This window comes from Otolemur garnettii, unplaced genomic scaffold (assembly GCF_000181295.1).
Source record: "Otolemur garnettii isolate 467f Iridium unplaced genomic scaffold, OtoGar3 scaffold00038, whole genome shotgun sequence".
NCBI lineage: Eukaryota > Metazoa > Chordata > Mammalia > Primates > Galagidae > Otolemur > Otolemur garnettii.
Window position 1 is genome coordinate 14,881,329 of NW_003852433.1, and position 17,265 is coordinate 14,898,593.

The following is a 17,265-nucleotide window of genomic DNA, read 5'->3' on the forward strand; positions in this document are numbered from 1 at the left end:
GGGCACAGCGTGCAGACCTCTCTGCTGAAGCTCAGGCTGTTTCCTGCTGCTGCCCATTTGGGCTTCCTCCCTGTTGCCTCAGATGCCAGGGCCACAGCACAGAAAGCCCCCAATAGCCAAAGATTTTTAACTAGGAAATTAAACTCTGCAGGAAGCTAAGCCAAAACTGAGTCATGGAAGACCCCGAGTCACAAACAAGTCTTTATCCCGGTGATAAAACATCTCAGCATCACCACCCCAGAAGACATATTGGCTTTTGCTGGTCTTGGCAGGAGAGACCCATATTCCAGCTCGTATTGCACGTTGGTCAGCCAGCATCAGGAAAAACATCAGCACGTGGGCCCTGACCTCTAAACCTCAGCTATGGATCTATTAATAATTAGGCCCCGAGATCAGTATTTAAGCCTGCAGCCCTGTTGGGAGCTACTGCATAGGGGATTGTTCTTAAAATTTATGGTGCATTTAAATCACTTGGAGAGAGCATCCAACATTCAGAGAATGAGGTTGGGGTAAGGCTTGGGAACCTGGACTTTCAAGTGGTTCCTTATACGATTCTGCTGCTGGTGAATTCCAGGCTACACTTTGAGAAAGGCTGTGGTAGGAGAGGAAGTGGTAATGCACATTCCATGGGAAAATGCTCTCCTCGCTAGGGTAAGTGGGGAAAACCCCAAAACCCAGGCTGCAGGATTGTGAGCAGGGTGTAAATTTGGGTTTGAAACACACTCACCTGAATTACCTTCACTGCATGCACTCACAGAGAAAACTGGGAAGCAAAAGCACCTAAATACAGTAATTCTCACAGGGTGCTGGGGTGATAGGTAACTATTATTTCCTTCTTCAAAGCCTCCTGTCCTTATTCCCTGCTAAGCACCTGATGAGCTGGACTCCTCTGGACTTTCCTAACTTTCTTACAATAAGCACCTTTACGTTAGAGAAGATAGTGCATTTCAAAGATGGAGACTGTGCAGGTGAAGGATTAAAAGACACAAGGTTGAACCATCCTACCTCTCATTCAGACAATGGCCTTAAAAAACCTAATTTCTGGGTCCCCCTTTCCCAGACCATACTAGGAGGAGTCAGATGAGATGAACCTCCAGTTTCCTCAATGGACAGATTCAGGGATTCCCAGATTCTGAGGTCGAAACATCAAGATTTCTCCTTTTTGAAACTGAAGGACCCTCAATGAATAAGAGCAGATGGGTCTGCCGTGGCTGCCCCGCTTTGTCTGGCTGTCTGGTTTTGTTTGCTTGTTTAATGTCTCCACCCTCCTCCCCAACATTAAGTGCCCAATTAGCTGGACACTGTAAATGGCTGTCACTCTCTACTTGTGTCTTTACATGCCTGATTAACTTTATGATGACTACTTGTGCCTGGGCATCCAGGCAACATCCATCACCAGGCTGAGCGCTTAAGGGGAACTGTGGGTCACTCAGTGAAATTGGGTGGGTGCCTCCCACTTCCTGGGATGCTTTCAGAGCCACTACAAAGGGTAGGTCCCCAACTCTGGGCACCAATGGATGATCTCTGGAAGTGGTGGGAAGTGGATTCCCGACTTCGTCTGACTGCCCATACAAATTGAGGCAGGTGGGCTATTCATCTGCTCTACAAATATTGACAGATCATGAGGGTGAGCAAAACAGATGAGGTCCCTGCCCTCACAGAGCTGGCTTTCTAGTGAGGGCCTCAGACATTATTTAAAACTGCACAGATCACCATAATAATTGTAAATACGCTGAAAGATGAATATGGGCAGCTGCAAGAATTTGTAGGGGGCAGTCAGGATGGGGGCCTCAAGGGAAGGGAGGGAATGCCACATGCAAAGGAGGCAAGAGATGCTCAGCTCAGCAGGGTGCTGGGTGACAGCAGAGAGGCTGGAGAGATGGCAGGAGCCACTCCAGGCAGGGTCTTGAGTCTAAGCGTGCCAGGACAGGACTCAATGGCTTTAAGCGGAGGAGGTTCAACTTCCTCTAGTACAGTGAGAGTTGCAGATGCTGTAACCATTCCAGGTAACATGAGGCAGGTGTGTCTGTGGACTTCCTCTACCCACGTGGCTGAACAGGTCTTTTGAAACTACAAGACTGGCCCAAATGGGTCTAACTCAGTGGTGGTAAAAGAGCACGTCACAAGGAGGACCGCGACCTGCCATCACGTGCCAGCAGGCTTCTAGAACTCACTCCTGTTTCCTATTACTGCTATGATAAATTACCACCAATCTGTGGCTTAAGATAATATCTGCTTATTATCTTAACAGTTCTGGGGTCAGATGCTCCCCACAGGTTTTACTAGGCTACTGTCAAGGTGTTGACAGGGCTTTGTTCTTTCTAGAGGCTCTAGGGGAAAGTTGGTTCTAGAAGCTGCCTGCATTCTTGGTTCTTGGCCCCTTTCTCCATATTCAAAACCAGCAGTATAGCATCTTCCAATCTCTCATCAATCTGTTTCCTCTCATAAGGACCCTTGTGAAGATGCAGGGTCTACTTGCATACTGCAAGATAATCTCTCCAACTCAAGATCTGCATCTGAATCACATCTACAAAGACCCTTTTGCCAAGGGAGGTAACGTATTCATGGGCTTCAGGGATTGGGATCTGGACATTTTTAGGGGGTAGGGAGCATTGACCCTGCCCCCCTCAGCCACCCAGAAATGATTTGGGTCTGAATCCAACTTTAGCCCTCTCCTCTGCAAGCAAGATTTGGGCAATTCCTTCCTGACTGCCTGTGAGTGTCAGATAAGCCAAGCTTTGAGCTCTGCAAGCTGCCAATCACCTTCTCCAGGTGTAAACTCCCTATGAAGGCACACCAGCACACACACACACATTCTTGCAGAACTTAAGAATACAGGGCAGTTATGATACAGGGATTATTAAGTGCCAGTTCTGGAGTGAGCTTGCCTAGAGGTATTTCTGGACTTGGCCAATTCCTGGCTCTGTGACCCCCCCCCCCCCAGTTTCTTTATCTGTAAATTAGAGAAAACAAGGTTCTTACCTTCTAGGATTGTTGCAAAGGTAAAATGAGATAGTATCTGTAAAATGGTAACTGCTCAGTAATGGTTGCTGCTAATTTTTCTTCTGGAAATATATGGCTTGTACAACTCACATTTTTTTCCTATAGAACCAGGATGCTATAATCTGGCTGGGAAGTCTGTCTTCCCAAATCTTTTAAAAGGACTTTGGTGGTTAGAAGTTTATAGGACTCATGTGCCTAATCTCTAAACATAAACACATACATGCAGATGGCGCATGTACCCATACAGAAATGCGTATGCACACAGGCACCCCCATAGAGGCATGTGTCCTCGTGTAAGCCTGTACACACACACATACATACATATGTCCATGATCAGAACCTACGTGCAAGAACATACCATACCTCCACATGCATGTCTGAACACACTCTGAGGCTCCCATCGACTATCTTCTGCAGGCAAGGACCTAAGCCCAATGGAGGACTGACAGATGCTTGCTTGCTAAACTCTGTGTTTTTCAAAAAGCCCAAACTGACTTCAGGTAACTGCTTTTGAACTTTCCAGTACTGCTGTAGCATCTCCATGAAAGTGGAAGAGAAGACTAATGGCTGTACAATTGCACCAGGAGCAGGCTTAATGTGGCACACCACAGAGCCTTGGGAAGACACCCGCCTGTCCCAGTGTGATGGCTTTACATGCCAATCCCTGAACCAGCAGGGTAAATGACTAAAAGCTGGGGTTCCACCAATTGATGGGCTGGGGCCAGAGCAGCTGCCTTTAGAAGCTACAGTTGACCATGATTTCATAAAAACACAGCAAAGTGGATTCACTACCATGTTCTTTCTCTCTCTCTCTCTCTCTCTCTTTCTCCCTCCCTCCCTCCCTCTCCCTCTCCCTCTCTCTCACACACACACATCATCCATTCCAGAATCATGCCACTCACTCTTTACCTCACCTTAATTGCCAAGTGGGGGGATATTACTGTTGAGTTTATTAAACCTGGCACTTGCTGCAGATTGGACCATCTGCTGTGAATGGGGGAAATGGCTGCCCTGAGCAGAGCTGGCCTGAGGCTCCAATGCCAGGGTCTCTCAGGAACCTGTCCTTAAATGACTGAGCTGCTCCATTATGAAGCCACACGGCTGGCGTGTGCATTTCAGACTCATTAATTCTCACTGTTGTTTATTACTGTCATCACCCAGGGAGCTCTAGATCACGGAACTCTCTCCTTGAGGGATTGGGGAATGGGATTTCTTCCTGTGCCTCGGTGCTTTGGGGAGGGAGGTCACCCTTGTTCTGAGTTGGAGAGTCTGGGAGCCAAGAGAGAAGGACAGCTGGGCTAGTGCAGCCCATACCTGGGAAGGTGCTGTATCATTTAAACCCAGAAACAGAAGTGGTTACAGTTGCTGTTTCTGAGTGCTTACTGTGCCCCCAGGTGTTGTGCTAAGTACTCTAATGTGCATTGTTTTCCTTAAGCCATCAATAACCTGGGAGATCAGCTCTATTAGTCACTCCCATTTTACAGATAGGGAAACCAAGGAACACTGAGGGGAAGTCACTTGCCCAAGTGCACACAGCCTGAGAGTGACAGAGATGAATTTGGAGGTTAGGTCTAGCTGTCCAGCTTCTAGGAAAATGAGGGCTTTGTTTCATTTCTGTGCTTAAGGTTGCAGCTGCTTCTGGTTCCTCTCTCTGCCCTGCCCCATCATGGAAAATAGAGTTGAGAGAATGCAGCATGCAGGGGACAGGGCCCTTGTGGTAAAGAGGAATGGACTGTTTCATGAAGGAAGAAGCACGTGAGAATGAATCAATTAACTGACTGGGTACCTGAGATACCCCGAAACTATTGACTTCTCTAAATCCCGAAGTCATCTGTCAATTGCCTTTCCCACCTGTACTCCCCCCAAAGCAATATGATAAGGTGGAGAGACAGATTCAAGTTCAAAGTCTTATTTGGCCATGTAAAGGCTGTGTGCCCCTGAGCAAGTGGCTTAACCTCATTGAGCCTCAGTTTTCTCCATGGTAAAGCAGAGACGTTTTTATAGTGAGGACTGTATGCGGCTTAAAAGAAGTATAACATATTTGAGAGTCCCTAAACAGTGCTTGGAGGTAAATGTTTGTTTCTCTATGGAATAGCAGAATAGCAATGTAATCCTGGTGCCAGCCAGCCTGGGCTCTTAATCCCAGTCCAATTGCTCATTATCTGTGTGATTCTGAGCAAGTTGCTTAACCTCTCTGGGCCTCAGTTTCCTCATCTGTAAAATGGGAATGAAATAACATGGTCTACTGCACAGGATTGTTGTGAGGATTACCTAAATGAATCTACACACAGCTTTGAACACAGTGCCAGCATATGATCCAGATAAGGGGGGGGTGACTTTGTCCCTCAGGGGACATTGGACAGTGTCTGGAGACAATATTGGTTGTCACAACTGGATGGGGAGTTGCTGTAAGCATCTTAGTGGATAGAGGCCAGATACGCTGCTAAATAGTCTGCAATACACAGGACAGCCCCTACCACCAAGAATTAACTGTCCTCAAATGTAAATAGTGCTAAGTTGAAAAGCCCTGAGCTAGAGGGACTTCAAGGCTGCCCCATCCAACTTCCCATTTTGCAGATGATGTCAGGGAGGCTGTGACAGGTAAAGTGACTCACTGAGTGGCTTAGTGGATTGGGTTTATGGTTCATTCAGCATATATTATTCACTCAGTATATATTTAACTATACTCTCTTTTATGGCAGGCACTTGGTTCAGTAAGGAATCCAGAAAACTTCCATTTTTATCTTGTACAAACATATTCTATAAAGTATTAGGGCTCGATGGACATTGAGAAGCATTGGTCCAACCCCCAGGAAAACCAAGGTACTATCCTATAGTTCTTAACATTGGGGGTATTTTGAGTCCCCCCAAACTTGATGGAATCTAGAATATTTCTTCTAAAAAACACACGGGCACATGTGTAAATATGTCTGAAGTATCAGGATGCCCTCAAACCACTGAATCTCATTTATAGACTGTCAAGTGTTTCAAGTTTTTTTGTTTGTTTGTTTTTGTTTTTTAAGAGGAGGGAGTTCTCCTTTAGAAAGAGGAGAGTAGAACCTGGCTTATGGCCAACTTGTCTATCCATAGGAAAGATGCCTACCTAATTAGATGAAGCAAGTTCTAGGCATTATTACTCACTTCGTCCTTTGTCCATATTTTGGAAAAATTCTGTGCCAAAAACATGCGAGGTGGTGGAACTGAGATGGGGAGGTGATAGGAATGCAACAGATCCTGTCGCAAAGTCTCTTGGACTTCCTCCTCCATCACAGCACCTGGATGTCAAGGTTAATGACGAATCCTGATTACTTTTTTGGGCCCATCTGTTTAGGAAGCTGACCTCACATGGAAGCCACCCAGCTGTCAGTCCCTCCACAGGCAGGATAGATGAGCAAATGCCTTTGAGAGACTCTGGACAGAAAGAAATACAATATGGATGCAGAAGGAACCACCAGTGGGAGGGAGGGAAATGGAAAGGCAAACAAATTTTCTAGGCAAATGTCTAATTGCAAACTTAATGCATTCTGTAAGTTTTGTGGATGTCCCAGGTGTGTCTTTCCAACTCACAAAGGCTCTTTTTACACTCAGCAGCCATGTTTGTCTAGCCTGGCACCTCTGGCTACAGCTGAATGGATAAGGAGCAGACATTTAGGGCAAGCTGGGCCCATCACAGTTCCTTCCCTGGGAATTCGGAATCAGGACTAAGAAGAACTATAAAAATTGGGAAGAGCTAGCATGGCTAGGTTTTCTAATATGTGGGATGAGACCTTTCATAAGACTCGTCTGTGTTCCTGCCCTCAGATCCCCTGCAATATCTTTGAATCCCTGTATTAAAGTTTCCTTTGCATACAATGTGGTGGAATCTCCCAAGATAGCCCCCTCTCCTGTATGTGCATGTCATTTATCCCATAAATGAGGAGATAGAATTTATTTCCTCTCTCCAATAGAAAGTGCTGGAAGTGATGATATGCCAGTTCCAGACCTAGCTAGTAAGACACCTGACAACTCCCATCTTTGTTCTCCTGAGATCCAGATACCATGTAAAGGAGCTCAGACCAGACTAATGAATAAGGAAAGATCACACGGAGCAAGAGGGGCTACATGAAGAGCACCAAGGTGAGACTTAAGCTTTCTTGGACCTTCCAGCCCAGCCCAGCCCAGCCTAGCCCAGCCCAGCCACTGGCTGAGTGCAGCTGAGTGAGCAAACCCAGCCAACAGCCCCCTGGAGCAGAAAACCAGCCCAGCAGAGCTGGTATAGAGTCTTAACCCACAGAATTATGAAAAATAATATATTATTGTTGCTTTAAGTCACTATGTTTTGGGGGGGTTGTTATATAGCAATAGATAACTGAAATAACCCAGCTGGAACTATCTTCTTTTCTTGCAAGCCAAGTGTCTTAACTAATATAGAAAGTCTGTAGCAATCAGGCATGTAAAATAAACTCTGAAATCCCACTTAGCACTTATATAAGGAATGTGGGGGCAAAATGAGGTTGGTTAATGAGTTTCTTTTCTGGCCATCATCTCTCTCTCCTGGGATGCTGAAGGGAGCAGAGCTGGGTTGGGAGCTGAGTGTGGTGAGTGCAGGTTTAGACCCCTCCTAGGCAGAAGCAAAGGGGCTCCAGGGAGGGAAATAGCTCTGGTCTGCTGCATGGCCTGGGCTCCATGGAACTGCTAATCTAGCAAAACTGCCCCAGGGAAACAGTGCCCCAGTGGAGGCCTAAGGGCATTTCTCTTCTAGGACTCTCAGAACCGTGACAGCATGGAGACCAGTTCTGGTAGCTTTGAGACTTACAGACAGGTTAGCAAGCGCTGGAAAGAATCAATGTGGCAGCACAGAAGGAGTTTCAACTTCCAGTCTACAAAATGTCCCCGCCAAACCTGAATGATAAAGATTTCCAGGCTCTGCAGAGACTAGAATCTGGGGACAGGCCTTCAGAAAAGATGTCTCATAGAGTTAAGAGATAGTTCTGCTGAGAGTCAGTCAGACAGCGATGGGCATCTTGTCTCTACACCATCTTGGGCTAAAGGCCTGAGCTCTCTAAGCCTCACTGTCCCCACCTGTAAAATGGGGGATAAATAATAGCACCTGTCTGATAGGGGATGAGAGGAGCAGTTGATGAGCTCGTTTGTATAAAAGTTTTTAGACACAGGACTTGGCACATAGTAAGTTCTCAGTAAATAGTACCCATCATGATGATCATTTTTCACATTTGTCAACAGTGATTTTATAACTCTTCCATTGGCTTTTACTCAGATAATAGAAAAGATTATTCAGCATCATAGAGCTGGTGTCTGGACTCAGAAGGGGACACAGATACACCTGCAATTTTAACATTGTTGGGAGTGGGGTTGAGTAGGTTGCTTTGTGTTCTTTGTCTTAGGCTAAGAGGAAGAGGAGGCGGGAGAGGGTGAGTGTGGAGCTGTGTTAGACCCCCTAACAGTTAGAAGGAACTCATTTATTCTGAGAGATGCAGCTAGCAGTAAGGTGTGGGGTTCTCCATCAGATACCACAAAATGTTACGAAGTCTAAATAGAAAGGACCCTGAGAATCAGCCTGAGTCATCTCATGGGTGAAGAAACTGAGGCCCCACAGTTGTCCCATTATCAGAGATTCTTAGATTCTGCAGGGGGAGCCCCAGTTGGAGCCCCAATTTTCAGTCTTGCTCCATGCCTGATATTTCACTTGGCTTTCATCTGACTCTACTCTGATCTCCTTCCAGAGAAGCGTGGGTGGAACAGGAATCAGGGCAGGTTTGAGCTTATAAGACACAAATAGCACTGGGTTTGCCTCTGGCGATGCTATCAGCAAGGGCTGGCTGCAGAAAGGGTGCTGTGGAACAACCACAGCCAGAATCTTCCGGGACTGTCCTCCCTACTCTGGGAAGCCAGGCAGAAAACACACCATCTCAGCAAAGGGACATTCTGTCACCAAAGACTTGGCCCGAGCTCCCCTGGAAGCATCTCAAATCTCCTTCAGGGGAAGCCAGGGGCTGTTAGAATTCCAGGGCTTGACAAATGGAAGTCTCAGGGCATAATTCTAGAACTGAGGCTTCAGTTAGTGCCAAAATGAGCTTTCTCATTAAAAAAAAAAACAAAAAAACTTACCATTAAATCATTGCCACCATTTATTGAGCTTATACTCTGTAATGAGGAAACTGAGGCACAGGGAAGTAAAAGTGGCTTACCTAAGATCACACAGGCAGTAAGTGATAGAGTTGGAATTTGAACTCAAGTATTTCCTACTTTGATACCCCAGCTTATACCCACTATGCTCTACTGCCATGTTATCGGGTTGATAGGCAGACTACAATAGGACATCAAGGACAAGGCAAGGGCCCCATTTGTCCTGTTTTAGAACATTCAACTTCTCAGCCCACAGGGACCCCCATAACTTCTTCCCCAAGAGGCAGCCCAGCAGCCATGTTGATACAACATGGCCTGGCACTCTTGGCTGCAGCTGATTGGACAAGAGATAGCACCTGACATAAACCAGCCAATCAGCATACTTTTCCTGGGAATTTGGACTCAAAACAAGATTTTTAAACTCCTCAGTCTCTTGGCCACAGGCAATGCACACCAAAAAATGGGGGGCAGCATCATCTGCCATATTCACTCATTCACTCAAGAAATATTTTGTTGTACACCTATTATATGCCAGGCTCGGAGAGTACAGCAGGGAATAAAACAGGCAAAAATCTCTATAATGTAATGGGGAAAGATGAGATACAATAATTAAACTAAATGTGTAAAACATAAAATATGAGAGCTGGTGGTAAGTGCTATGTAGGAAAAAAGCTGAGAGGAGTCCTTACTTCCACTGTTTACCCTTAACATCCACATTGTTGTGTGAAAACACACCCAGAGATACATACACATGCACCACCAGCCTAGAGAACTTCCCACTCCTGAAATAGCTGTTTAAAAGCAAAAGAACACCCAAACCTATAACCAGGTCCCTCAAACCCATCCCTTTGGCAACTGCCTAAGGAAGCTACTGAAGGCAGATGTCTGTCACTTGTCAACAGTATCTCTGATCTCCCAGACTGCCCTGAGTTAACTTATCTACAGAGGCTCAACTCAAAGGTACCCTCTGCCTGCATCTTCAGAACATTATTTTCTATCTGAGAAACTCGTTAATTCCCAGCTGAGTGTGTAGGTAGGGAGATCAGTGGGTGCCTCTGTGGCCAAATCAGTTGTAAGCAGTTGGCAATAGCTGCCCTGGCAGAGGGGACTGGGCCGGGAGCTAGGGTGGAAGTGCCACTCAGCGTCTCCTGCCCCCATTTCCCATGTGAGATTCAGATCTGTGAAGACCACTCTGCTGGCCACTCTGCATCCTGTCAGCCAAGGTTCTCACCAAAGTCAAGGTTCCCATTGAAGCCATGAGTATCCGAAGCATACACACTTACTCCCTTCACTTACATCCTAATGACTGCCCACATTTCCCTACTCTGCTCTTCTCAAGCCCATTCACTCAAGCTACTCCTTTGCTCTCCAGCACTGGGCACCATCCTTGCTCACTGATTCTCTCTCTCTCCCTCTCTCTCACACACACACACACACACACACACACGCGCGCACCCAACATCACATCGTACATCTTTCTTGTAGGCCTGGCTTCTCTCCCATATGCATTTTCTTTATCCCACCCTCTGGACCCCACTTTCCTCTCCTTCCTAAAGTTTATAAACATGTAGTATCACCAAAGGCTGGGCCAGGAACTGTTCATGTGTCATCTCGGTCCCTACATGATTCCTGTGGGATCATGACTGTTATTTCCTCCATTCTGCCAGTGAGAAAACTGGAGCTCAGAGAGGTCTGGTGATGTGCCCAAGATCCATAGCAGACACATGGGGACTGGCATAGGAGGTTCTCTGAGTCCTGACCAGTCATGGTAAGTCTGCCACCCTCCTTGCATGCTGTCTGTCTCTTAAGGGATCTGTGTCTCACATTCACTTACGTGATTCATTTCAAACATATCCTCACTTTTACCAATTGTCTCTTTTTCACTCACTCTCTGTCCTCCTCACCTCCCCCCAGCTGTACTTTCTAGCACCTATAAGGCCAAGGTCTCTAGAACACATCTCTATGTGTTGTGATTGCCTAAGACACTCTATTTTCAATCCACCACACCCCTTGCAGCTCCAATGACGGTCTCCCTTTTCCCTCCAACAAGGCCACTCCTCTTCCCCTTCTTGAATGCATCCCCAACCAAGAACTCCCTCAGCCCACTCCTGCCTCTGTTCCCTCTTCTCCCCTCCCAGCTCTCCCTCCTCATGCATCAAGGATCCTGGGCGTGCCTGGGTGGCATGTGGCAAGTGACAAAGCCCAGAGGCAACCCAGTGGGAGGCAGCACACCCTCCTGCCCCAGCAGCTCACAGGTGGAAAAGTTTTGGGCCTCACCCAATTCGCTCCTGCTCCATTTCTTCCATTTTCTCAGCGCGAGCGATCACCTTGTTGATGATTTCCTTCTCCTCATCGGTCAGCTCTTCTTGCTTCCTCTGCCTGTCAGGCTGGCCACTGGGATGGACAGACCAGCCTGCCTGGAGCCTAAAAGGCAATTTGGAAAGGTATGAGGGTGGACAGAAGGCAGTCTGGGTAGGGAGTATGGAAAAGTGCTTAGGCCTGTTGACCCTGGAGTCTGGCAAAACTCAGTCCCAATTCCTACCTGGAAACTCACTGCCTTGGAGGCTCTGGACAAACTAATTACAATGTTCAGAGCCTCAGTCTGCTCATCTGTACAATGGGACACATGCTTCCTTCTTAGAGTTCTGATGAGTTTATTTTTCTTAAGTGCTTAGCACACAGTAGACACTCTGTAAGTGACATATACAGGAAGCTCAAGGAAACCTGGAAGGGAATGGCGTCCTCAGGAAAAGATTCCAGAACAGTAGACCACTACTGTGTGGAAACAATTCTAGTAAGCACTCTGAAATTCTGGGTCCCAGTTTGGCCCCAGCACCTGCCTGGCACAGAGATGTTTTGTATGGGTCACAGATTTAAAAAACAATTTTTTAAAACTACTTGCCAACTAGGTTTATGTAGATCTCTTGAATTACTCCCTATGTCTAGATTTCCAGCCTTAAATATTCCTGTGTTGAGTTCTAACTTATAATCTTTTTTCTTTTTCTTTCTTTCTTTTTTTTTTTTTTTGCAGTTTTTAGCTGGGGCTGGGTTTGAACCTACCACCTCCAGTATATGGGGCTGGTGCCTCACTCCTTTGAGCCACAGGCGCTGCCCTTCTTTCTTTTTTTAAGCCAACACTGACATAGTGCCTACTGGGCGCTCATCTTACCTTTTTATTCTTCACACATGCTCACTGCATGTCCACATCGCCTCGTTTAACCCTCACATCATCCCCACAAAGCAGTGACAGTTATTATTCCTATTCCCTGGTGAGGAAGCTGAGGTGTGGAGAAATTAGACCACTTGCCCAAGGATACATGACTGAATTAGGGTTAGGGTTAGCACATTTAGCCTCTTTGATACAAAGAAAAGGGAACCTGTGGCCCTGATGATAGTCCAGAGGATGCTAGGAGCAGAGTTAACACTATGGTCTATGACAAACTGATATCCTCTTCACCAACACCATAGTCCACATCCCAGGGCTCAGAGATGCATCACCTGAGCCAGACACAGGGTTGAATACCATTGGAAATTCTTGTCCCTATCAGGGAACCCTTGCCAGAAACATCTCTCTCTACAGATCAGGGGAAAAAATCAGGAACTCCAAATCCTCAGGCGATATCACCCCATTAGCTGCCAGCCTTGGTCCCTTCCACTGCTCTAATCATATCAGCAGACATGAAGTTGGAAATTAAAGCCATCTTCCTCCCTCTTCCCCCTCTTCTGCTATCCTCCTACCTTAGCTAGTTGGTTCTGAAGAGCCAAGAAGGAAGAGTTTGAAAGGAAAGAGAAGAAGATGCCTTGGGGCAAGTCTTGTTGGGTGAAAGGGAAGGAGGCTGTGGCTGCATGGATGCTGCTGGAAATGCACCCCACCATCCTAGGTGTGGCCTTGGAGCAGGTGCCTCTGGGATGGACACATGCTAACACCACCCAAACCTCCTGCTCAACCCCCCCCCCACACACACACAGGGGTGTCTCAAGGACTTAGAATAAAACTCAGAATTAAGTAGAAGTGATGGCTGTACACAATTATGAATACATTGAATATCATTCAGTTGTATGCTTTAAGATGGTTACTTTAATGGCATGTAAATTTTTTCTTAATAGAAATAGAACCCAGAGTTCTTGCTTATTCTGAAAAATCCTACCTGGTCTGTTCTTTACCTGCTGTTTTGTCCTCATCAGACCTTTTTCCTCCTGGTCACTATGCTCTGGACACACTGGTCTCTATGCTCAATCTTTAACACCCAAACCTTGTTTCTGTCTCAGGACCTTTGCACTTGCTATTCCCCCTGCCAGGAATACCTCTCTCTACAGATCTTCCCATGGCTGACTCCTCATTATCCTGGTCACAGAGAGGTCTACTCTCTCCAGTACACCCCTTTCTAGCTGAATTCATCTTTTAAAAATTTTCTTGTTATCTGTTTCCTGCCCCTTTCCCCCCATAAGAATGTAGATTACAGAACAGCAGGACTTTGTCTGGCTCTGGTTCACTATTGCATCCATGACCGATCGCTATCTGAGAATAAGCATATAGAGAGTCTTTGAAAAAGATCTAGTCCCTGGTGGCCAAAAGAGATGATAAATGTCTAATTATACAGGTGACATACAGGGAGCCTGAACTAATGGAGGTTACTCAGTCTAGCGATGGGGCAGAGCTCCCTGAGGAAGTGATGAGAATTCACTCTGATCCTGGGGATGGGACCTAGTAATTGTCACATGATTAGAAAAATTTGCAAAAGCAAGATATTTTTGTCCTCTTCAACCTAAGTGTGCCCACTAAATTATTAAGTTTCAGGCCCCAATTGTACTCCATAAATGCATTAATGTATTCATGAAAAATTATAGTCAAACCATTGCCTATTTCCATCAATCTCTATATTTATAGCAAATGGCATTTAGATTATAAATATTTGCTGGTAAAATAACAATATGAAAAGTGTAAAATAAATATTAAAAAAGAAAAACATAATCAATATAGGAATTTTGATAGAGAAATTATGTTTCTTTTTGTATTTCCATTGTTTTTTTGCTTTATATACTTTAAAGCAATTTTATTAATGTTTACAACTTTAAAATAAAAAAATAAGTTTTAGGTCCTACAAAGTTATAGAGGGCCCCTGCCAAGACCTCAAAAAAAAAAAAACTTGAGGGATGAGAGAAGTTTGGGGAGAGAGGAGAGAGTGGGTTTGCCTTTGCTGGAGCTGAGAGGTCTAGAGCAGCGAGTGTGAGTTTAAGGAGGGGAAGAAGACCAGTATGGGGGCCAGCCTCCAGGATGGTCTCCAAAGGTCCCTGCCTCCTGGTATTCACACCCTCCTGTGTGTTCTCCCCTCCCACACCAAATCGGAGCTGGTCCTGTGTGACCAATAAAATACAGTGGAGGTGACAATGTATGGTTTCCAAGACTAAGTCATAAAAGGCCTTGAAACATCCACATTGTCCAGGATCACTCATGCTGGGGGAAGCCAGCTGCCATGTCCTGGAGACATTTAAACAGCCCTGTGGAGAGGAAATAAAGCCCCCACCCAATAGCCAGCACCAACCAGCTAGCTTCGTGAGTGGCTCCTCCAGACCTGATCATGCCTTGGATTGGTCAAGCATTTGGATAACTGCTTCCCCTGGTGACACGTCTGCAGCTGGAGGAACCTTGTGCCAGAGCTGCCTAGCCAAACCAGTCCCAAATGCCTACTCACAGAAACTGTGAGGGGTCATCAAAGGTTTCTGTTGTTTCAAATCACTTATTTAGGGTGATTTCTTATGCAGCATCAGACAACTAGAAAAATCCATCCAGTAGGAGGATAGAGACAGACTGGCCGTGCCCCACCCAGGGTCTGGGTTCATGTTCCCCTTGCTGCATGACACATTCTCACAAATTTAGGAGATAAAACAACACATACTTATTATCTCACAGTTCCCATGGGTTGGGCCTGGCTTAACTGGGTCTTCTACTCAGGATTTCACAAAGCTACAATCAGATATGGTCTGAGCTATGTTCTCATCTGAAGGTTTGATAGGGGAAGAATCATCTTTCAAGCAAGATTTGTGTTGTTAGTAGAATTCATTTTATTGCAACTGTATGACCAAGGGCCTCCTGGCTATTTGTTGGCTATTGAGAGAGCACCTCCATCTACAGGTCCTAGAGGCTGCCTGCAATTCCTAACCAAGCAAGCTTCTCCAACTACATCCTGTGGGCCACTTCCTTAATCAAATCCATAGGGAGAATCCCTAACTCCTGCCAGCTGAGACAAAGTCTCATGTAACACAATGTGATTGCAAGAGTGATAGCCCATCCCTTTGCTATATTCTATAAATTAGAGGCAAGGCCCGGGTCTTGCCCCCACACAAGGAAAGGTCATTATACAATGGCATGAGCACCAGGAGGTAGGGATCATTGTCTACCAACTCTTCCCTAGCAGTTATCCTTCCATCTTTGCTTGAATGCTTCCTGTGATGGAGGCCTCACTCTCTCATATGGAGTCTGCCATTGTTGAGAGGGTCATCCATATGGTGTGCCAATGTCCCCCAGCATGATTTTCTTCCCATTGATTTTATTATTTTTTTTATTTTTTGAAACAGAGTCTTACTTTGTCACCTTTGGGAAAGTGCCATGGCATCATAGCTCACAGCAACCTCAAACTCTTGGGCTCAAGTGATCCTCTTGCTTCAGCCTCCCTAGTAGCTGGGACTCCAGGCACCTGCCACAGCACCAGACTATTTTTAGAAACTGGGTCTCACTCTTGCTCTGGCTGGTCTTGAACTCATGAGCTCAAGCGATACACCCACCTCAGCCTCCCAGAGTGCTAGGATTTCAGGCATGAGCCACTGTGCCTGGTCTACTTCCCATTGCTTTTAAAGGGTATAGTGGACTCCTGCATATTGAAGTCTGACTACCCTTCCCAAAGAGCCCTAGTCATAACCTAATTCAGCCACCTCCTAGGTTCTAGTTTTTCATAGAAATGGATGTTTCAGCTGCCCCATTTGTCCTTCCTCTGCCTTCATTTCTTTTCCTGGATTTCTCTGCTAATCCCCCTCCAATTTATTTCCTGCCTTTACACAGCATCTCAGTGACCAAAGCTGAACAAAGGTAAAATTGTGGACCTGGTACCCAGTGGAGACCCTCCAAGGACATGTTCCTGCAGCTACAATCTGATCACAGCCCACCCCATACCATTTATGGGGTCAGCATGCACACAGGAGAGGCAGCCCCAGAGACATGAACAGGGCTGGCGTTCCTAAGAGGCCCCACCTAGGGTAATTGCCTCCATCTGCAGACTGCAGAGGAGCATTCCTGGTGGAGGCTGCCGGCACCTCTCCAAACTCTGCCTGCCTCCTCCCCCTTCTGCTTCAGAACACGCAGTTGACAAACAGCTCATCCAGTGTTTGAAAATGTCTCCTATTGGTCTCAGTGGGAACCCACAGCCTCCTGTGGATTTTCATGTTTTAATTCCACAAGCAAACAGATGGAAACGAGATCAGTTTTTCAAACCAAAGCCTTTGCTCTCAGGGGACAGAATGGGCCTGTCTAGGCCTCCCTGGGCTGGGGAGCAATGTGAGCGTGGCAGCCTCAAGGATCAGTCCTTGTGCTGAGATCCTTGCCAAAGACCTCTTGGCACAGAATACCAGCTCTGTGTCCTTAAGATCAGAGTCCAGTGCTGGGATCTTGTTAAAGACCAAAGCTGGAGACCAAAGTATGGGTTCCCTTGGACAAGTTACTCAGAGGATTACATTAGATACAGAAAATACCCGAGGGCCTAGTGTGTGCCAAGTTGAGCCCTCCTTGACTTGGCAGAGTTAATGATGAGAACCCTGGGTCTACTACTTATTGGCAGTGTGTGCTGAATGGTCTGAATGACAATTTCCTGGTCATTCCTGGTGGGAATGATAATAGAGTATGAATCATAGGGCCCTTGCCAAGAGTAAGAGTGAAAATGCTCACAAAGTGCTCAGCACGTGAAAGCACCCAGTCAACAGTAGGTCTGGCTATTGTGACCATCCTCTTCATCTACCAGGATGCCCTGACTTTTTAGTGAGGGATGAAGGACTCAAATCAATGAGCTCTATCAGGAACTTTGGCAGCACACTGAGAAGGCAGACTGAGCTCCAGAATTTCATGGGGCTGCCTCACCAGGTGAGTGT

The 17,265-nt window shown here is 46.2% G+C and overlaps 1 protein-coding gene across 3 annotated transcripts in view; it reads right to left on the minus strand.

The window, feature by feature from the left end:
* The window catches only part of RPH3A (rabphilin 3A), a 101,479-nt gene that overhangs the window by 33,230 nt on the left and 50,984 nt on the right, over positions 1-17,265 (minus strand). For 2 of the 3 annotated variants that reach the window (XM_003789965.1, XM_003789964.2), the window contains one exon: positions 11,407-11,553. The exons of the other annotated variant lie outside the window; for it this stretch is intronic. In XM_003789965.1, the coding sequence (XP_003790013.1) occupies positions 11,407-11,553 (147 nt within the window). The remainder of the gene's footprint in view (positions 1-11,406; positions 11,554-17,265) is intronic. 3 annotated transcript variants of the gene reach the window in all.